A 22,443-nucleotide genomic window follows, 5' to 3' on the forward strand; every position below is an offset into this window, starting at 1 on the left:
CATTCAAGGTTATCTAGAACTGGGGGTTTATTAAAGGCAACATTCTTTGCCTCCTCCCCATCTTTGCCCCAGACTGTCTTCTTTAAATAAAAAATACAAGTCCACAGGCTAGTTAACATTAAGAGGATGAGCTCTGATTAAGTGATGTGGGTGTATTTTTCATAACCATGGTGGGTTTTTGTTAATTCCATGTTTACAGGACAATTATAGAAAATAAAACACTAAATTGAAATCTGTTTTAAAAAGGACTTGAGGGGGAAAGGGCCCAGGCAGACAAAGGTCTGCAGTAATTTTTCTTTAAAACCCAATCAGAATGAGAGCCAGTGTATATTAATAAGAGGCAGAAGCTGGCAGTCAAACAAAACAGACCATGAGGTATGTCTCATACCTGAAAATGCAAGTCTTCCTAAAGATGATAGGGGGATTCCTGTGGATTTCTGTTAGACCCAGGTGCCCTGTGACCATCATATTTCGTAAAACATAGTCTGAATCCTTGAAAAGAGGCAGAGATATCATTAGAGAGAGGAGTACTTAGACTTCATACTCTCTCTCTTTTTTAAAAAATATTTATTTGTTTTTGGCTGCATCAGGGTCTTAGGTGTGGTGCATGGGCAGCGTGCGTGCTCTTCGTTGTGGCGCGCCGGCTTCTCTCTAGTTGTGGTCTGTGGGGTCAGTAACAGCAGTGCACCAGCTTAGTTGCCCCGAGGCATGTGGGATCTTAGTTCCCCGACCAGGGATCAAACCCCTGTCCCCTGCATTGGAAGGCAGATTCTTAACCACTGGACCACCAGGAAGTCCCCTAGACTTCATACTCTCATTAAGACTTTTGGGGACAAATAAATAGAAAAAAAATTAGAAAAGCTTAGGTAATATAAAATGTTTTTCAAATTATAGGTCAAGGTCAATATAATTTTGAGCCACAATGATGCCAAACACTTGGGCCTCAAGGTTTGGGTCTCAGAAATTTTTTTTTCCTATCCTCACTCATTCTATTGGTCATCCCATCCAGTCTCACGATTTTTGTTTTGTTTTGGTAAAATATACACAGCATAATATTATCATTTTAACCATTCATAAGTGTGCAATTCAGTGGGATTAAATACATTCACAATGTGTAACCACTCGAGTAGTTTTAAATATAATTTATTTACCAGCCTGGATTTCTCCCAAACACTAAGCTCATATATCCAACTGCCTATTCAATATCTCCACTTAGATGTCTAACAGGCATTTCAAATTATATTTTAAAAAAATCTTTTTCAATTTATTAGGTAAGAAATTATCTTCTACTTAACTTTGTATTTATTTCATTATGAGAACAATTGAACATTTTTTCCCATGTTTATTGACCATTTGCATGAGGTTTTTTGTTTAAATAAAATTGTCCTTTGCTTATTTTTATTTTGGATTTTCAAAATCTCATTGACTTTTATATAACACTGTTAATCCTTTGTCAGATATGTGGCAATTAGTTGTGTTTATAACTTTGATGCAGGAAAGTTTTACATTTTTATGTCATCAATGTATCAACCTCGCTTTAATCATTTCAATCTTTGAAATAGAATCAGCCATCCTTCCTCAGACCATGGCTGTAAATTCCCTCCTATCCTTCATTTTCTTAGCTATTCTCATGCATTTATTCTTCTTCCAAATGAAGATTAAAATCATTTGGCCAATTAAAAAAATCATGCTGGAATTTATCTTGGAATTTTGTTAAATTTAAAAATAATTTTGGTAAGAAATTATATTTTTAAAAAGTGGTCTTCTTGTAAAAATAATCATGATATGACTTTTTAACTTTATGAAAAATATTTATGTCCCTTGGTAAAGTTTGTAGTTTGCTTCAGGTAGGACCTAAGCGTGATGCAGTGAAGTGGGGGGAATGTTCTGGGCAGGGTAACAGCATTTTTGAAGTCCCTGAGGTTAAAAAAAAAAAAAAGGTTTCGTGACTTCCCTGGTGGTCCAGTGGTTAAGAATCCGCCTTCCAATGCTGGGGTTGGGGGTTTGATCCCTGGTCGGGGAACTAAGATCCCACATGTGGTGGGGGAACTAAACCTGCATGCCACAACTAGAGAGCCCGTGTGCTGAAACTAGAGAAAAGCCGGAAACAAAGAGCCTGCGCACCGCAACGAAGACCCAGCACAGCCAAAATAAAAGAAAATTTTTTAAAAAGGTTTCTATTATGTATGGTGGGATGTGAAACATTATTTGTGGTATTGTATACCACCCTCCTCCCCACTCAGGCAGAAAGTTTGTGCTGCCTAAGAAAAGAAATGTGGAGAGGTGGAAAGCAGAAATCACCTGCTAATCTCTGGCTTTTGTTTTTTCAAAAGCCTACTTGATATAACTTAAGATAGCAAACGAGGCACATGTTAGACCTCAGGAAAGTAAGAGACTAAGGTCTTGGTCTCCTTACTGGCTGTCAGCTGGGGGCTGCCCTTAGCTCCTAGCGACCTTGGGTCTTTGTACAGCTTCAGAACCAGCAACAGTGTCAACTCTCTCACACTGCCATCGCTCTGACTCTTCTTCCATCTTTTCACCTTTCAGGGACCATAGCCAGAAAAGGTTATCTGCTTTTAAGGACACGTATAATCGATAGGGCCTACCTGGCTAATCCAGGACACTCTCCCTTTCTCAAGGTCCTTAATACTAATCACGTCTGCAAAATTCCTTTTGCCACTAAGGTAACATATTTACAGTTTCCTGGAATTAGGATATGGACGTCTTGGTGGGGGGAAACATTATTCAGCCTACCACAGTTAAATATTTAACAAATTCGGTGCTCCAAAGAAATAGTTAGACATAGGTGCTTTGGGGTGATAAACTAAATAAATAATAATAATAATGATATTTATTATTATTCACAATAAAAGAGATAGCCTGAGTTTCATATCTAAGAGAAATTGAAACTCCTATGTTCCCTCATTTATAGTTATTGTCAAAAGAGTGAGAACTCTTTTTCCTCCATGACTCTGTACCTTACAGAAACATGGGCATGAGGTGAGGTGGGGTGTCTCAGAATCTACTTTATAATTTGTGTCAGTCAGGATGTCAGGAGGAAGCAGATGACACACCAGTACTGGCTAATTTGAAGAGAGTTTAATAAAGGGACTATTTATGAAAGCATGGGCGGTACTTAGAATCCCAGGCCTAGTAACAATGGGGAGCTGCTACCACTTTTAGCCTGAAGAGGCAAGGGATGGAAGCAATTACTGGAACTTGGAGAAGACAGGAGAGGGAGAGGGCCACTTGACTAAAGGTACAGTGGCCTTTAGTCGAAGAACACAGCTAACCCACAGCAACCTGGCAGAGGGGAGAGCCAAAAGCAGAAGGAGAGCCTCCCTCTCCTTCTACCCACCAATCTCCTACTGGTGCCTCTCATTGGACAATCCCAAGAAGAAGCTAAAGGCCAAGGAGTCCATTGATTCAGTCTACTTTCTGAGGTACAGAGTGAGCTGGAGAAGAGAGGAGAGTAGATCTGGAGGGGCTGCATAAAGTAAGGGAGAGGCTTATTAAGTTACCATAGTTGAATGCTTTAAAAAAAGGTATCCCTACAGCCATCCTCAGCCATTTTTAACATCAAAACCTCACCTAGTATCTCCCACCTAGGACAAACCCCTGACTACAGGCTTGGACAGGCTGTACTGGTCTCTACCTGGCTGTGACCCCACCCAGACCCTGGCTGCTGAGTGGTCCTCCTCTCCCCGTCGGGATATGGTCTCCACCTCCATAAGATGGCCTTGGGTCAGATGGATAGTGACCCTTGTGGTCTTGTCCACAGCATTACAATTCTGAAACTACATGCCCCTTCAGCCGCGCTTCTTGCTGACTGCTATAGGCGATGTTAACCTTCTTCATGGGCCCTAGGTGCTGTTTCTCTGAGGGCTCCAACAAAGCGCTTAGACGCTGGCCAAGGGGAATGCTCCCCAGACCCCACACGCTACAGCCCCACTGTGTCTGTGGCCTATGGGACCTGATGGTCTGCCCCCTATACTGAGAGGTTCTCACCGCCACCCACCCAACACATACACACCAGGTGGTCCGCCCCAGTTCAGAAGGCACTTGAAGGCTCCCACCCCCACCCCACCCCAGAAGCAGCACCCACAACTAGGCATTCTCCACTTCCTTGGCCCGGTCACCCCATCAGAGAGCTCTGTGATTCTGCCCTCTTTAGCCAAGGCCTCATCAGCTTGATCCAGCCACTGAAGGAGGGAAGCGGGGACCTGGAGGGAAGGAAGGAAAAGAAGCCAAAAAGGAAGGGGAGAGGCACCTGTGGGACGGCCAGGTAAAGGACTGAAAGACAATCAAGGTGTTGCCACCACCTGATCAGGCACCGTGCAGAATAGTTTAGCCTTCTTGAAAGGAAGACCCCTTTCCATCCATTCTTATCACATGAAAAATCCTAACATTAACATTAAGTGTAAAGAAGCAAAGCAAACATTCATCAAAAACTCATCACATTGTAGATACGGAGGCTTTTTATTCTTTTTTTGATTGGTGTGATATAAGGTGTCCTTCCAAAACAGGGGTGCCTCATCCCTTCCCAGTTCACCCATATGATCCTGGTGGGGTCTGCCAGTTACTGTAAATTTCCCACCCTGGCCAGGAGGGGCATATCTCAGGATAGATCAAAACAAGTTTTCTTTCCTTGGTTTTTCCAAATTGGAACAGGAAATAAAAATTCTTCTTTAGTTACTAAGCATCAGGCTTGCCCTGTAGAAAAAAACCTGTCTTTAGCCAGAAGGGCAAAGCCAAAGTGCAGAGGGAAGCAAACGTGAGAACTGGGAAGAGAAATAACATGAGAGAGCCCAGATGGTCATCCCGGAAGCCAGCCTGACTCCTGCCCTTTCTTCATTTGGTTACCTGAGTTAATCAATCCGCGCTCCGCCCCCCCTTTGCCTAAGGCAGTTTGATGGATTTCTGCCACTCACAACCAAGGATCTTGAGTTGGGGTCATAGCATAATAGCTAACTGAATATGCTTTAAAATACGAGCAAGACAATAGTATCTAGAAACTTTGTTAACCTGGGGAGGTCTAACACTGCCCAGCCTTGCCTACCTTCGCTGGGCTAGGCTCAGTGAAGTATGTAGTGATGGCAGTGATGCCGGATGTGATGTTGTAGAGCCAGCTGATGCCAGTGATCACAACATGCAGGATATGCTCTCGGCTGTGGACGTAGTGATAGGCAGTACTAAAAACATGGGCAACTCCCTGTAGAGACAGAAAATTTAAATTACCTTTTCTATTTAAAACACCAAAATAATTAGTAATGCATCAATTGGATTATCTTTTTAATTGATAATCTACTTCCTACAAGTTATTCATCAATTCTCAAAAGGCAGTGTTCCAGATTCTACTATGAAAAAAGGATCAATCACAGTGAAATCAAAAGTAAGGAGAGATCTACCATAAGATCAACCTAACTTACTGTGTTTCCTGACAATCATCCAGTGAAGTCTGTGATATGTGCTATCAGAAAATAGTGTCAGAAGAACAAGATAAACTTTGAAATGAGAAAAAAAGGTTTAAAAGCCAAGAACTGATGCCAACCTTGGACAGATAGGTAAGAGCTGCCCTGATCTGATGCAACATTAATGTCTGCATCTTTACAAGGCTACTGCCATCAGATCAGCAAGCAGTACAGGTGTGCTGGGCTCCGAGGCCTGCAACACGCTAGAGTACACCATCGTCTTAGATACATAAAGAGAGCCTGTTCTACAGAGAAGGGACGGGAAGTCCTTAGAACCCATCTGTGGTCTTCTTGTCAAGAAACTCTAGGAACCAAAAATTCTTCAAAAATATCTGCATTTTATATTAGGACCCAAGGCATCTAAGGGTAACCCAGGAGCCTTTACCTCCAAGGGCTAGAGAGTCAACTTGGAATTCACTTTGACACATTCTCTAATAAGACCATATATAGTTCACCTACTGATAACTCCATACTCTTCCATTCTGCTTCTTAATATCTTCACATGATTCTTACGTCTGATGAGAATGAACCTTATTATTTAAAAAGATGTCCAGGGAAAACGATTCTACCACTTTCCTCAGTTGTACATCCAGTAAATGAGAGGAGAAAATTTTAAATGATGGTAAATAAACATCAAGAGCATACAGGGGAACAAATGATAGCAACTTCCTGATTGCTGCTATGTCCCGGTCCATTGCCTCCATAAAGGTTTTCAATCTTCCTTCACTGAAATTTCTATTCATAAAATTAAATTTAAATGCTTGTAGAAATGGTCCAGTTATTTTATAGTCTTAAAAGTGCCTCTCCTTTTTGAGATCTAACATGAAAACACGAATACTCGAGAAACATTTAGGCTTTTCCTTCATTCTTTATCCTCAAAAATTATAACACTGAAATAAGAACTATAGGAAGGCATATCATATTTAGAACCACTTGTGGAAACAGCAAAGGATTTCAAGGTACCACTATTAATAAAATATTAATATGTCCCTTCTAAAAGTTCATTCCTACTTTTTGGGTTTTAGTTAGTAGTCTAATAGTTGGATTTCCGTTCTATAGCAGAAAATGCTGTTCCTATGATTAATGCAATCAGACACATATTAACAATCTTCCCAGACAGGCTGAGACATAGATGGGCAACTGAGGCTGAGTCCTTCCATGTATAATGGGGAGCCTCTCCAAAGACTGATACAAGTATGATGACACTATCTATATACATAGCTTCACTCTCATCTGGTTTCAGGTTTTGTTTTTTAAAAAGTATAGAAGGAGAGACCACCCTACCATAGACCTTGAAGAATTTTTCTGTGCCTTACCTGATAGAATTTGATCTCATGGGGTAGGAAGATGTTTATTTTCTGGGGATCTCTTAAGGTGTCAACAGCCAAGACCCCAAAGATCCTCATATATGCATCCTGAAGAGGCAGAGCCAGGAATGACCCATTTTGATCGTTCTTCTTGCGGGAATGGTTCCAGAAGAAGATGTTCCCATGGTTCTGAACTTGGGGGACGTGTATTGGCTTCCCTTCATCCACTACTGTAAAGCTGAGAAATAGGAATATGAGGATGGGAGAAAGGCAACAGGATGGGGCTTTAGATTAAACCATGCAGGAAACTAGATCCAACCATTCATAATCATTAGTATTATATGTCAGAGAAGTGGACTCAGATAAAATTACCAGTTAGGAGAGTCTGACTTGAGAGAAAGATTTAAAAAATAAGCTTAATGGTGTGTATATAGAAGAAGAAATATGTTGCTCAGAAAAAAATGGGGATGGATGAGCCAGATACAGTCAGATTAGGGGGACACGATGGAAAGTGCAAGGAATTAATAGCGATTATATTGTTATAATGGTTGCAATATCCAGCTGCATTTGATGTGGGACTCTAAATGTTGTTGGGGAAAGACTGCTACAAAGGAAAATAATATCAATAAAAGTTGACATAGAGTAAAAAAAAAAAGCTTAGATCATAACAGAGAAAACATATATAAAAAGGATGCAGGAGACATAACTTACAGAGTAGGCAGAAATAATTGAACTGAAACTGTGAAGCAGAGTCCCTACATGGAAAATTAATGCCTAAGAGTGAACTCTAGAAACAACCAGGTGAAACCATCCAAGACTGGAAACCCGTCACCTCCTGCTCTAGAAAGTTTGGTGATCTGAGGCATTTCTCTCTTGGGCAGCTAACTAGGATTTCAATGCTAGTTTACTTCACAAAAGGAATTATTTTTTTTAGAAGGGTGAAACCAACCTCTTCAAGATATTCTTACCTGATCCCCTTCATGTCCCTGTAGAGCACTTTGTTCAGTACAAATGGAGCATCGTCTAAAGTACAAGCTATGTTCCTCAATAGAACATTCCCTCTATCAGGCAGTAGTAGGTTTTCTTCTAAGAGGGAAATGTGAGCACTGATCTTCTTATTTCCATGGGCTTCAGCATCCTATGGCAAAATGTTTCTGACCATTTATTTGCCAATAGCCAAAGAGCTATTTTCTTAATCATGTCTCCCTTCATTAGCCAGTTTGTGTATCTGAACCCAATAATTTAACTTTCCTGAATAAATGATGCAGATATTACCATTCATAGGCAGTGGGGGAAAAGCTGACACCACAGCTGTTCCTGAAACCTGAGATTTAGTGAGTGGAATAGATATACACTATGTCAATCAGACTAGTTTACTTAAAAAAAAAAAACCTGCCAGGTCTACTTAAATTTAGAGGTTTAAAACTTGGATCCCTTTGAACCATACTCATGTTGTATGGGCTTCAGTTAAAAGTACTTATTTTAGAGAGCTGGGGCAACAAGATGACTTCATTTCATTCATATTTCTTAACCATCTACTATGATGTGAATATGGGAAAAAATGCTCTCAAGAAATTCTTAACATTGTTTGGCTATGACATTTGATTTACATCATTTCAGGAAAGGATTACTTGGGGATACAGATCACAGACTTTACTCAACTACTATTTCTAATTAAAATAACTGAGAATTCTCTGTACCTAAAATATTATAGCAATATTATATGTTAACACATATATTAAATATGCCCATAAATTGGGGACATGAGAGACACTTTCTCTGATATTTGTCTCCTCTTTCTATGTACTTGGGTTTGCCCTTTGTGCTTTTCTTTTCCCTTCTGCCTTGATTCCTCCTTTTCTACATAGAAGATCAATAGGCTAACTAACAAAGATGTATTAAGATGTATCTTAGGGTGGGCTTCCCTGGTGGTGCAGTGGTTAAGAATCTGCCTGTCAACGCAGGGGACATGAGTTTGAGCCCTGGTCTGGGAAGATCCCACATGCCGTGAAGCAACTAAGCCCGTGCGCCACAACTACTGAGCCTGCGCTCTAGAGCCTGTGAGCCACAACTGCTGAAGCCCACATGCCTACAGCCCATGCTCTGCAACAAGAGAAGCCACCACAATGAGAAGCCTGCGCACTGCAACAGAGTAGCCCCCGTTCGCCGCAACTAGAGAAAGCCCGCACACAGCAATGAGACCCAACAGAGTCAAAAATAAATAATTTTTTAAAAAAAGATGTATCTTAGGGTACTGCAGATCTCTGAAGCAAGTTGGAGCAATATCTCTTTTTCTTGATTGTTTTCCTGTTGCTGGTCACATCATTTCCAACTATATTGGAAAATTCAGCCATTCAGGAGATGATTCCCATAATCAAGTGCTGCTATGTAGCTGAGATGAATGACATAGTTTCCCTGGATCAATGGAAGCTGTGATATATGTAGAAGACAGCCATGCTATTTCTGCCTGGAAAGAGCAGCAAGCTGGGAGTGTCTGAGGTGGCAGTAGAGCTGTGGACAGTGGTCCATCCAGGTCATGTATTTTAAGTGACAGTATTCTGTAATAGTCTCAGATTGTTTCTAGACAGTGCTATGAAATATAGTGTCATGTTGGATTCTACTTTATAATGACTTTATGATTTAAATAGTTCCTTTTAAAACTGACTCCCAAAACATCATGCAAGGGAAATGTAGCTTAAACTGCATGTACATCTCCTCACGGCTATTTTTTTTTTAACATCTTTCTTGGAGTGTAATTGCTTTACAATGCTGTGTTAGTTTCTGCTGTATAACAAAGTGAATCAGCTATATGTATACATATATCCCCATATCCCTTCCCTCTTGCGTCTCCCTCCCACCCTCCCTATCCCAGCCCTCTAGGTGGTCACAAAGCATCGAGTTGATCTCCCTGTGCTATGCAGCTGCTTCCCACTAGCTATCTATTTTACATTTGGTAGTGTATATATGTCCATGCTACTCTCTTACTTCGCCCCAGCTTACCCTTCCCCCTCCCCGTGTCCTCAAGTCCATTCTCTACGTCTGCGTGTTTATTCCTGTCCTGCCCCTAGGTTCATCAGAACCTTTTTTGTTTTTTTAGATTCTATATATATGTGTTAGCATACGGTATTTGTTTTTCTCTTTCCGACTTACTTCACTCTGTATGACAGACTCTAGGTCCATCCACCTCACTACAAATAACTCAATATCGTTACTTTTTATGGCTGAGTAATATTCCATTGCATATATGTGCCACATCTTCTTTAACCATTCATCTGTCGATGGACACTTAGGTTGCTTCCATGTCCTGGCTATCGTAAATAGTGCTGCAATGAACATTCCTCACGGTTTTTGTTTTTTTGGGTTTTTTTTTGGCTGTACGCAGGCCTCTCACTGTTGTGGCCTCTCCCGCTGTGGAGCACAGGCTCCGGATGCGCAGGCTCAGCGGCCATGGCTCACGGGCCCAGTCGCTCCGCAGCATGTGGGATCTTCCCGGACTGAGGCACGAACCCGCGTCCCCTGCATCGGCAGGCAGACTCTCAACCACTGCACCACCAGGGAAGCCCACAGTTGTTTTTTAATGTCAGTTTATTGTCTGTTCTAGGCTTATCTGACTTTTGGCACAAATGAAATTAGGAATCCCAAGACATAATTTTATTTCTTATACCTTTCCTCTCTGCTTGCCAACTTGCAATCATTCCAGTTGCAACTTTACTAGGCTTTGGGTCACTGTAAAGTATTGGAGTGAATAAAACATCTATAGCAGCAATTTCTCAAGAGAATTTAGTGTGTTCCTCCTTTGTAACCATTGCACATCACCTATTGTAAGAAAATTTTTCTCTTATATATCATTTTAGAAAACACACCTGGGTGAGGGCCTTAAAGGTCTCTGCGTACACTGGCTCCAGGGATACTCCACTTGTCTCTGCAGCACGTTGGATTTGGTGCAGCCACTTTTGTCTGGCACAATTTCTCAGACTCTCAACATGGCTCCTTTCTAAAGTATTCATCAGAAACTCCACAACGCTTTCCAGAACTTGATCTTCATTGCCCCTGAGTTCAGATACAACCAATTCTATGTATTTCTGAAACTGTTTGGAAGACAACCTCACTTCGTGACCAGGGTGTGGCTTTGGAAATTGGATGTGTAGTTTAGCTAAAAGACATAAATACAAAACCAAGAACTAATCAAAAGTTCATTCATCCGTGGGGGAAATTTTCATTCTCCTCTCTTACAGCAAATTGAAGCCTCTGACAACTGCTTCCCATGGAAAACCAGGCATATCAAAGGCACCTCAAGTCCACTGGAACATCTTACAGTGACTTCCTATACTGAACTCAAGATGACTCTTATGTCATCTGCTATTGTTTTGTTTTAATTCTACCACTCAGCCAGGTGAAACCTTATAACATCATCCTCAGGTCCCTTAAATTCTAGAATCCATCGTGTCCAACTCCTTCATTTTACCCATGTGGACACCTGACTCTATAGAGGTTCAGTAACTTGCCCATGGTCATGTGACCATTTAGTGAAAGATCCAGTATTGGAACCCAGCTTTTCTGACCATTGTGTAGTATCTTTTCCTCTGTGGAACATAGTTCTCTGTTATGAAGTTTTCCCATCTTGTAAGTGGAAACCACCTCATTATGCCTTTTGAAGCTTCATTAAGTAAATTGTCTTTGGAGGCAGTCTAAGACAAGTAGTGTAGTATAATGTACAGTTTGTAGAAGGCATAGTTAATGAAGAACACATGACAGTTGATAAACTTAGGTACCTTTGAAGATCAACGTATTGGTTACGTTCATTTCTGAAAGGGTTGAAGACCTTAACTAACTCTGATTGCTCTTTCCCTCATGTACTACATACTTTAAGAATTTGAAATCTGTTATGCCAAAGTAATCAGATAAATTCTTAAACCCAGTGAAGAGCAAAATCATTTATACTGGGATCTAAGCAAATGAAGGAGAGAACTTATTACATTAGAATAAGATTTTTAGTAGCTTTTGATTGAGAAGAATTGATCAGAAGAGAAAAATATAATATAGGAGAAGAAAAAGTCATTAAGGAGAATAAGAAGTTAAGTAACTTCAGGGGAAACTTGCAAGCCATTCAGACTTGAGAGGTGAATCAGACCTTGTAGAAGTGGAAAGATAAAACAAGAAGGGAAAATAGACAGAACTGTGGAGTGGTTTGGATTCTTTTAACCCCAAGAGCATGGGTAGCCAGGTACACAAAAGGAATCTAACTAAGTACAGTTAAGGTCTTGGACAACAATTCAACTCCTGATTGCTCTGACATTTTCTATATTCCCACCAGCAATGCACAAGGGTTCCAATTTCTCCATATCCTTGCAAACACTGTTATTTTCCATTTTAAAAATTATAGTCATACTACATGAGTAACAAAAGCAAAAATAAATTAGTGGGGCTACATCAAACTAAAAACCTTCTGCACAGCAAAAGTAGCAACAAAATGAACACCTACAGTATGGGAGAAAATATTTGCAAATCATATATCTGATAAGGGGTTAATATCCAAAATACATAAGGAACTCATACAACTCAATAGAAACAAAAAATCTGATGGAAAAATGGGCAGAGGAACTGAATAGATACTTTTCCAAAGAAGACATGCAAATGACCAAAGGTGCATGAAAAGATGCTCAAACATCATTAATCATCGGGGAAATGCAAATCAAAACCACAATGAGATATCACATCACACTTGTTAGAATGACTGTCATCAAAAAGACAAGAGATAACAAGTGTTGGTAAGGATGTGAAGAAAAGGGAACCCTTGTGGACTGTTGGTGGGAATGTAAATTGGTATAGTTACTGTGGAAAACAGTGTGGAGGTTCCTCAAAAAATTAAAAATAGAACTACCAAATGATCCAGGAATCCTACTTCTGGATATGTATCTGAAGGAAATAAAATCACTATCTCGAAGGGATATCTGCATCTCATGTTCATTGCAGAATTATTCACAATAGCCAAGATATGGAAACAACCTAAGTGTCTGTCAACGAATTAATGGATAAAGAATCATGGTGTGTGTGTATGTGTGTGTGTATATATATATATATATATATATATATATGACATATGAATTATATATATATATATGTATATATGTGAATGACACATATACCATGGAATATTACTGAGCCATGGGAAAGAAGGAAATCCTGTCATTTGCAACAACATGGATGGACCTTGAGGGTATTATGCTAAGAGAAATAAGTCAGACAAAGACAAATACTGTATGATCTCACTTATATGTGGAATCTAAAATAGCCAAACTCACAGAAACAGAGTGTAGAATGGTAGTTGCCAGGGGCTGGGGGTGGGGGAAATGGGGAGATGTTGGTCAAACTGTACAAACTTTCATTATAAGAAAAGTTCTGGGATTCTAAATGTACAGCATGGTGATTATAGTTAATACTGCGTTGTATACTTGAAAGTTTCTAAGAGAGTAGATCGTAAATGTTCTCACCCCAAAAATGAAATGGTATTGTGTCAGGTGATGGAAGTATTAACTAAGCTACTGTGGTAATCATTTCACAATATATGTGCATCAAATCAATACATCGTACATCTTAAACTTACACAATGTTACATGTCAATTATATCTCAATAAAGCTCAAAAAAAATTATAGCCACACTAGTAGGTGTGAAGTGGTATCTCATGGTTTTAGACCAACCAGTGTTTTAACTGTATATATGCCATAATACCGGGAAACTTGAAGCCAAGTTGTTACCACAGCTTAAGAAAATTCTTACATTTTTACCTTTCTTCATAGATTCCTTTTCCATTCCCTCCTTGTATGTGTACAAGAGTTCATCAACTTCATTCAGATCCAGGAAGCCTGAGCCATCACAGTCCCACTTCTGAAAGAGGGCATTTAGGAGAAGTCCCCGTCGGACTTGGGAAGCATTTTGTCTAGCCTAGGATACAAACAGGATAACAAAGCACAGAAGATACACCGTATTGTGCTAGCTGGCATCTTAGGCTTATTCCCCCCAAAGTGCAGCACTTTTTATAGAAACAGCTTTACTTTGGGACTAAGCATAAATATGAATGGTAAAATGAAGCATTTAATTTTTTATTATTTTAAAAAAATTTTAATTAAAAATTTTTTTAAATGAAGCATTTAATTTTAGTTCTCTAAATATCATTTCTTTGTTTCACCTCTAAGCCAAAAAGCAGGCATTCTCTGCATTGAGCTAAAACACATTAATTTAGGAAGGGGACTCACTCCTTGAGAATCTTTGATTCATTCCTTTCCACTCCCTTACTAGTTGTTCAAGAATGTGATAAAACATGGGGTGCTCTGCCTGGCTTCTTGATGGAATATGTTTTGTAGTAAAGGGGGTTGGATGGCAGTGTTCAAACAACAAAAAAATGACTGTGTTCAAAAATTATTTTTTATATTTAACATTGACCTAACTTGATATTAATTTTATTTACTGTTTAGACTTTTTTACTAGATTATGTCAACTAGATAGTAATTTAATTTCGTTGCTAAAACAAAGTGAACATATACCATTTGATTAAATGGGGGGAATAGCAGTTGAGGAGGCAAAAGGAATATCAACTCTAGATTAGGTTGAGAAGACTCATAAGACTGATAAGTTTACTGAATATGCCTGGTGAACCTGATTTATGTGTTTCGTATAAGAGTACATAAGTTGTTTATATCAGCTAATGTGTTTGCATTTATCACCTAAGTAAGTAGTAATTTCTGAAGTAATATGTACTACCTTGGTGCACATGAATAAAAATATATCTTCAAGCCACAACTGTACCCCTATGTATGTGCATTTGCAAATGCACTCACACAGCAGACAATGTACACACACACACACACATACACAAACACATATCTTTGCATATACACATTTCTGTTCCTCGGAATCTGCTCTTCCAGCTTCAGAGGAGCAAAAACACAGCTGTAAAATAAACCTGCCATCAGAAATCATGTTCTTACTAGGGGAATGAGTTCTCTGGAGTGTGATCTTAGAATATTTGACATTCAAATGAAGTACTTAATGGCCATGCTGGTTGAACTAAAGGGATAGGTTTGGTTGTAAGTTATTTAAGAAGAGCTAGACTAGGAGCAACTGAGATTGATAGATTTATTTATAATAGTGACCTCACTTGTTTTACTGATAAATAATATTACTCACCTCTTCTAAGCCACTCATTTTCTCTTCTTTTGTTTCAACAAAGCCCTTCTTAAAAAAGGAGGTGAGGGCTTCACTGACACTCAAGGGGGCATCTTCACCAACAAATGTCTCCAGGAGTTGCACAAACTGGAGCAGATTGAAGGAAACTCCATTGAAGGCACTCCTACCTTTTATTTCCTTGTAAGACTGAATATTTCTGATCATTGAGTGTAGGTCTATCAAGGAAGAAACATACATCAAACAGTGAAGTGAACAATTTTATCAAAGTTCTGGAAAATATACGAGTACTGATTGTAATGGACATCTGCTCCTTTTTTTCCTGTCAGGAATTCATGCTCCCTTCATGAGTTCAGCACCCTCTTTTTTTGATTTAGGAAAACATCTCTCCCCCATTGTCAGTTTAGATGTATCAGGTAGTTCTCAGCTTCCTCCACCCTTGCTTCAAGGATGGCCATGTGATATAGGTCTGGCCAATGATTCACATAGGACAGCAATGGAATCCACTATAGGCCAATGAGAATTAGCCCCAGAACTCTTGGGGCAACTACTGGGGGAGAATCACTCTTCTTATATTCTGATTCCTGAACTAGTAGGATGTAGGCTTAGAGATGCTCTCATGGACATCTTTGCCACAATACAGTGAAAACTAAAACTGAAAGTTACACAGAGAAGAACAGGGCTGAGAGGCAAAGAGACACTGTCCTGCTGCTATTATTGAGCTCTTGGATTCAGCTGTGCCTGAAGCCAGCTGCAGTCTGGACTTACTAGTTAAATAAGTCTGTAAATACCACCACTACCACCTCTCCCCCAAAGAGTCTTGACTAATATATTTATCTTGAAGCTCAATGTTATAATATGAAGCATATTTCATGAAAAAGCCCAGTGATTTATGTTTGATTTATTAACTAATTCAATCGTTCATGCCCTTATGCTTCCCATATGAGATTTGATGTGACTTAAAAAGGATCACCCATGCAACTGTTAAAATGGTAAAGCAAAACTGAGATAAAGAAGTAAGACCAGGGGAAGAGGAACATGAATTAGCAGGCAACAAGAGCTTAATCAATGCCATGTAATTCCACGAAATATCTGGAGGATAGAAATTTGTTATTTGATCCATGCTTAAATGAGAAAAAAATTACAGATAGGTAGAAAATATCTTGATCTTATAAGTTCTACTACTTGTTAATGAAAGGTAAAATGATAAAATAGTACTTGTTGGGATAATTGTTGTTAAAGACATGGTTTACTGGGAGCTAACATCTACTCTTTATTGTCTCTGTTGAGTAGATCTTCCTTTGTAAGTCTTCAAAAACAAGATAGATCCTCACCTGCCTCGCATATTTGGATGTGGAACTACCAGGGAGAGGAATAGCTGGAATGATTTCTGTTTTTCTAATATCTAACATCTGATTCCCTTTGCATACCTTGATGATAGCTTCAAAGTGGTTTCAGGGCCATTTAACAGTAAAAAGAAAAAAAAAATTGGATACGGCCCTCTGTAGCCGCAGGTTCTGCATCTGTGGATTCAACTGTGGATCAAAAATATTCAGAAAAAAAATTTCCGGAAAGTTCCAAAAAAGCAAAACTTGAATTTGCCACATACTGGCAACCATTTACATAGCATTCACATTGTATTTATAACTATTTACATAGTGTTTACATTGTATTAGGTATTAAACGTAATCTAGAGATGATTTAAGGTATATGGGAAGATGTGCACTGGTTATATGCAAATACTATTCCATTTTACATAAGGGACTTGAGCATCCCTGAATATTGGTATTCATGGGGGGAGCTTTGCGGGGTGGTTTCCATGGAACAAACCCCTGCAGGTACTGAGGGACAACTGTATTAACGCATATGTGTTAAAGAGCATTCATCAATAGCACTGCATGTACACTACCACCCAAAACAGTCATCTTGAATATGTTTAGATCCATCAGCTCAGGGACACAATAATGCAAGTATCACTCTGCCATTGTGCCTTGGCTAAGTCCAGTCCTTATCATCGTGTACCACAGTAAATTAAGTTCATCAATTAGAGTGCCATCTATTCTTCCTGGTTTTGTTGTTAACATGTACCTGTGAACCTGGAGTTACCATAGATTAAGTTTGCCTGTTCCTCCTCTTCACATTTGGCATACTTCGTGTTCCAGTTACAAGTCAAAAGTTCACCTATAAAATACACGTTCCATAATATAGCCAGTGTAACTTCACTTTCATAATGGTTTTGCTCTAGAGTATGAATGAAAGGAGGATTAAATGAGAAGTTACCTGACCATGATTTTCCTTCTATTTTTTGGGACTTGGGTTCACAGGATTTGTCTCTCTGAACTTCCTTTTTTTCAGTTTCTAAAAGGTACAAAATAAAATGCCTATGAGTTGGACATTATATATTCTATTATATATTCTAAAGTTAATAAATGAGAGAAATGCCTTGCATATAGAACACAAAAACTTTCTTTCAGGTCCTTTCCTATATATGCTGTATCATAATGGTATCACTTAATAACTTTAGTTGTTGGGAGCAGCTCTGTGACAAAGGCTATTTGTTGTACCCAAATTTGGCCATGCAAATTAAGGGCTATATTTCCTAGCCTCCCTGGCAGCTAGGTGTCACTATATGCCTAAATTCCGACCAATGAACTGTGATGGAAAATGATGTAATACCTATCCTTTCTCCTCACCTGGTGGTCAGAATGTGGACATGGTGGTGAGCTATCTTGGACCATGTGGTTGGAGGAGACACAAGACAGAAAGAGCTTGAGCCTCTGCTGATTTCATGGGGCTGAGCTGTCATATAAATTTTGACTTTTACATGAGAAACAAAGAAACTCCTGTCTTGTTTAGACATCGTTATTTTGTTTTGCTTTTGTTTGTTTTTTTAGACACTGTTATTTTAGATCACTGTTACAGATAGTCAAAATTAAGTCCTCACTAATAATACATCTGACTGAATAGAAACTTCACTAACTTTTTAAGCTGTATCCCTACTATGCAGGGAGAGCCAGAAATTAGTAGTCTTATTTCATGGAGAAATAAATATAATGCTGAAAAAAATGAAAGATTTAAAATTAGTTAATGTTAGTGTAGAATCTAGAACATAGGTTACCCATCTCTTAGGAGTTTTAAATAAGAATTTTCTTTGGGACTGTAGAACTTTAGAATTAAAAAATTATGCCTAACTGAGGTCTTAAGTGGCATTGAGATTGGTTCTCTAAAAGATTAGAATTCTTCAACAAAAAGGGCGTAAATTGGCATAGGCAATTCAGAGGAAAAGTCTTCTTCAGAATAAATATTTGAAATGCGGGGTGCTTTCAGTCTTAAATATGACCTCCAGAAACTCTTATATACAACTGAAAAAAGTGAGATACTTTTAAAATTTGAAATAAAAGAAATTTATTTCTTTTATTCTGATATCAGACACCACAGTTAAAATAAAAGGGCTTCTACTGCCTTTTCAGAGGTCCAATGAAAATTTCTACATGTAACATTACCAGATTTCTTCCTTACAAATGGGCTTCTAGTGTTAAAGCAATTCTAGGTAAATTGATAATAGAGACTTTCTGGTTTGCAGGTAATTGATTACTCAAGGTCTAGACTCATGTTGAGTAGCAAAATATATCTGAAGATTGCATGACCTTATATGTCAGGAAGAGATCCTAACTGAAATGAATATTTCCTGAAAGGACTTTTAAAAACACTCTACAAAGCAAGGAGCTGATGTAGAAGAACTATATTAATACCTGAAAGATGATCTTTTCTGCTTGATACTGAAATTTTCTCTTGCAGTTCAGGACTCATGAATAGTTGCTCTTCATAGATTTGCCCCTGAGTCCTTTCTTCCTGTGGAAGGATTTCAGTGTACTCAAAGAAAATAGCCTCCCTAGATTTTTCACTTTCTCTTAAGATACTACCTTTTCTTGATTGTGAAGTTGAGTCTATGTCCTCTTGTTTTTCTGGAATTGTCTCTATGGGTGGCTGTTGTTCTGCAGTTGACCATCTGAGTGGTCCTTGTTCTACTACTGACTCTCTGCGTGCTCCTTGTTCTGCAACTGACCCTCTGGGTCGTCCTTGATCTAATAGGGATTCTCTGTGTGCTTCCTGTTCTGCAGTTGACCCTCTGGGGTGTCGATCTAAGAGTGACTCTCTGTGTGATCCCTGTTCTGCAGTTGACCCTCTGTGTGGTCCCTGTTCTAATACTGACTCTCTATGTGGTCCCTGTTCCTCAGGTGACCCTCTGCGTGACCCTTGTCCTGTTGTTGACTCTTCATGCTGTCCTTGTGCTGTTGCTGATTCTCTGTAAAGTCCTTGCTCTGCAGCTGGTTCAGTGTGGATTCCTCGTGGTACTCCTTGTTCTGTTATTGACTCAATATGTGGTCTTTGTTCTATTATTAACTCTCTACTTGATCCTTGTTCTGGAGTTGACCCTGTGTAGGTTCCTCGTTTTGCTACTGATTCTTTGTTCAGTTCTTGCTCTCCAGTTGACTCTTTGTCTTGTTCTTGTTCGTTGGCTGAAATTCTGTTTGGTTCTTGGTTTGCAGTTGTCCCTCTCTGCTGTTCTGGTGGGCTTTGTGGTAGTGTTGATTTTCTATGTTTATCATGTTTACGTTGATCTCCTGGATTTGCTAATAATTTACTTTGGCTTTTGCTAGCATGTTTTTCAGAAAGTAATGTATTCATCTCTAAGAGTACTTTGTCAAAGTCTTCATAAATGTGCTTCTGATTATCCATGTCTCCCCAGAACTCAGGCAAGTCTATCTCTCCAAATTCAACAAACGGCCCTAACACAGAAAACAAAACATTTACCTAAACAATTGATCTTATAGTGTAGAATCAGAGCTAGTAAATTAATGTTAAAAAGCAATGGGCTGTGATGACCTAGATGGGTGGGATGGGAGGGGTGTGAGGGAGGACCAAGAGGGAGGGGATATATGTATACATATAGCTGATTCCCTTCATTGAACAGCAGAAGCTAATACAACATTGTAAAGCAATTATACTCCAATTTAAAAAAAATCTATACGGGAAAAGAATCTGAAAAGGAATGGATGTATGTATATGTATAACTGAATCACTTTGCTGTACACCTGAAACTAACACAACATTGTAAATCAACTATACCCTATTATAAAATAAAAATTTTAAAAAAGCAATCAGCACAGTGACTGTAATATAGACCTATTGCTTTAAATAAATATCAGTTACCTTTCCCAGCAACCCAATAAAAAACAAAAAGGTACCTAAAGGAACATAAAAGATGCTCACTACTGTAAATTAGAAATAATCCCTTCCTAAAAGGTATGGTTTTGGAAATGAACATGATTCTTCTTTTGCTACTGGGAGAGTTGCTTAGACTTCCAAGGCAAATAGAATTTATCCTCTACTCTTGGTCCTCCCACAATAAGCATAGCATAGGGCTGAGGAAAGCGACAAATGTCTTTCACCTCATATACCTTTTCAGTATCTGCAATACCAAAATAAAAGCAAAGTTCTATGATAATCTTTCACTGAGCTATATTTTTCCAATATTCATTTTCTCTCCCTTCCCTCTTCCCTCTCTTTCTTCTTCATTCCTCAATTCTAGGGAGAGACCAGAAATGAACACACACTTATATCGTCAATTAATCTACAACAAAGAAGGCAAGAGTATACAATGGGGAAAGACAGTCTCTTCAATAAATGGTGTTGGGAAAACTAGACAGCTACATGCAAAAGAATCAAGCTGAATTACTTTCTCACACCATGTACAAAAATAAAATTAAAATGGATTAAAGACTTAAATTTAAGACCTGAATCCATTAAACTCCTAGAAGAAAACATTGGCAGTAGGCTCTTTGACATCTGCCTTAGTGATGTATTTTTGGATATGTCTCCTTAGGCAAGGGAAACAAAAGCAAAAATAAACAAATGGAACAGCATCAAACTAAAAAGCTTTGGCACAGCAAAGGAAACTATCAACAAAACAAAAAGACAGCCTAATGAATGGGGAAAGATATTTATAAATGATATATCTGCTAAAGGGTTAATATCCAAAATGAAGAAGACATACAAACCAACATCAAAAAAACAACCTGATTAAAAAATGGACAGAGGACCCGAATAGACTTTTTTCCCGGAGAAGATGTACAGATGGCCTACAGATACATGAAAGATGCTCACCATCACACTAGTCATCAGGGAAATGCAAATCAAAACCACAATGAGATATCACCTCATACCTGTCAGAATGGCTATCATCAAAAAGACAACAAATAATAAGTGCTGGCAAAGATATGGAGAAAAGGGAACCCTTGTGCACTGTTGGTGGTATTGTAAATTGATGCAGCCACTATGGAAAACAGTATGGAGATTCCTCAAAAAATTAAAAGTAGAACTGCCATATGACCCAGAGAACAAATGGGTGGTTGCCAGAAGGGTTTGAGGTGTGGGTGAAGCAGGTGAAGTGAATTAAAAGGCACAAACCTCCAGTTATATAATAAATAAGTCACAGGGATGTAATATGCAGCATAAAGAATATGGTCAATCATATTGTGATAAGTTTGTAGGGGGATAGATTGTTACTAGACTCATCACGGTGATTATTTCCTAATACATGAAAATGTCAAATCATTATGTAGTACATTTGAAACTAACATAATATTGTACATCAACTATATTTCAATTAAAAATGCTTGGGAGAAGGAAACATTTTTCTTAGAAACCTTAGAATTCTAAGTTGGACATTAAAACTAGAATTACCACTACCAACTTAATTTCCAAAACATTCAGATTGTCACTAAAGCACCCCTTCATTTGAATGAATTTAAAATTGAATTCTAGCTGAGCTCTGACTTAACAACTTTTAGTATTACACCATAGTAAAAAATACATCTAGTTGTGATGAAGACTGAATTTTGTGTGGAATGAACAACTAGATAGAGCTATCATGATCTAAGGGAGATGTTATATGAAAGGATTCCATGGGGATAGAATGACCTTGTATTATCATTTTGGTGTACTGCATCACTCCAGCTTGAGCATGCTCCCTCTGGGTGGCACTTACATTGTCTTGGGTTTCGGAGTAAACCTCTGAGCACTTTTGAACTTTGGTCATAGAATGTTTCCAGCAAAGCCAATGTCCTCTGCCGATCCAAAAACCCCACCTAAGCAGAAAGTTGGCAATTAGTTGTTACAGGAGATTTGAAATTTTTATGTAGATGGAATATTGAAGATTTTATCATTACCACCAGCACCGTAATCATGTAAGTAAAAGCTGCAGAGTCAAAATCAGGAAAGTTATATCTTACCTTTAAGCTTATACTCTACTTCCCCTTTCTGTAACACTTAGTAGCTGCATAAATATTTGTTGTTACTTACTTAATTGCTAAAACCAATATATAATGTTCAGTTGTTATCTAATCTGACCTGAGTATGACATTCGGAACAATTAATTGCTCCCTACTTGTTCTTTTTTTGCATTGTTTTTATTTCAAGA

General features: G+C 38.7%; 1 protein-coding gene across 1 annotated transcript in view; it reads right to left on the reverse strand.

The window, feature by feature from the left end:
- EFCAB5 (EF-hand calcium binding domain 5) overlaps window positions 1-22,443 on the reverse strand; it is a 108,776-nt gene that overhangs the window by 23,291 nt on the left and 63,042 nt on the right. Inside the window, exons 8-18 of the mRNA XM_089899972.1 lie at window positions 22,012-22,111; window positions 18,713-19,750; window positions 17,241-17,318; window positions 17,049-17,141; window positions 14,964-15,178; window positions 13,565-13,721; window positions 10,642-10,931; window positions 7,747-7,916; window positions 6,788-7,016; window positions 5,060-5,212; window positions 389-492 (exon numbers count right to left, since the gene is read on the reverse strand). Of these exons, the coding sequence (XP_089756098.1) occupies window positions 389-492; window positions 5,060-5,212; window positions 6,788-7,016; window positions 7,747-7,916; window positions 10,642-10,931; window positions 13,565-13,721; window positions 14,964-15,178; window positions 17,049-17,141; window positions 17,241-17,318; window positions 18,713-19,750; window positions 22,012-22,111 (2,627 nt within the window). The remainder of the gene's footprint in view (window positions 1-388; window positions 493-5,059; window positions 5,213-6,787; window positions 7,017-7,746; window positions 7,917-10,641; window positions 10,932-13,564; window positions 13,722-14,963; window positions 15,179-17,048; window positions 17,142-17,240; window positions 17,319-18,712; window positions 19,751-22,011; window positions 22,112-22,443) is intronic.

Source organism: Delphinapterus leucas, chromosome 19 (assembly GCF_059928025.1).
Source record: "Delphinapterus leucas isolate spDelLeu-1000000601 "Yukka" chromosome 19, BTC_Dleu_Yukka2, whole genome shotgun sequence".
NCBI lineage: Eukaryota > Metazoa > Chordata > Mammalia > Artiodactyla > Monodontidae > Delphinapterus > Delphinapterus leucas.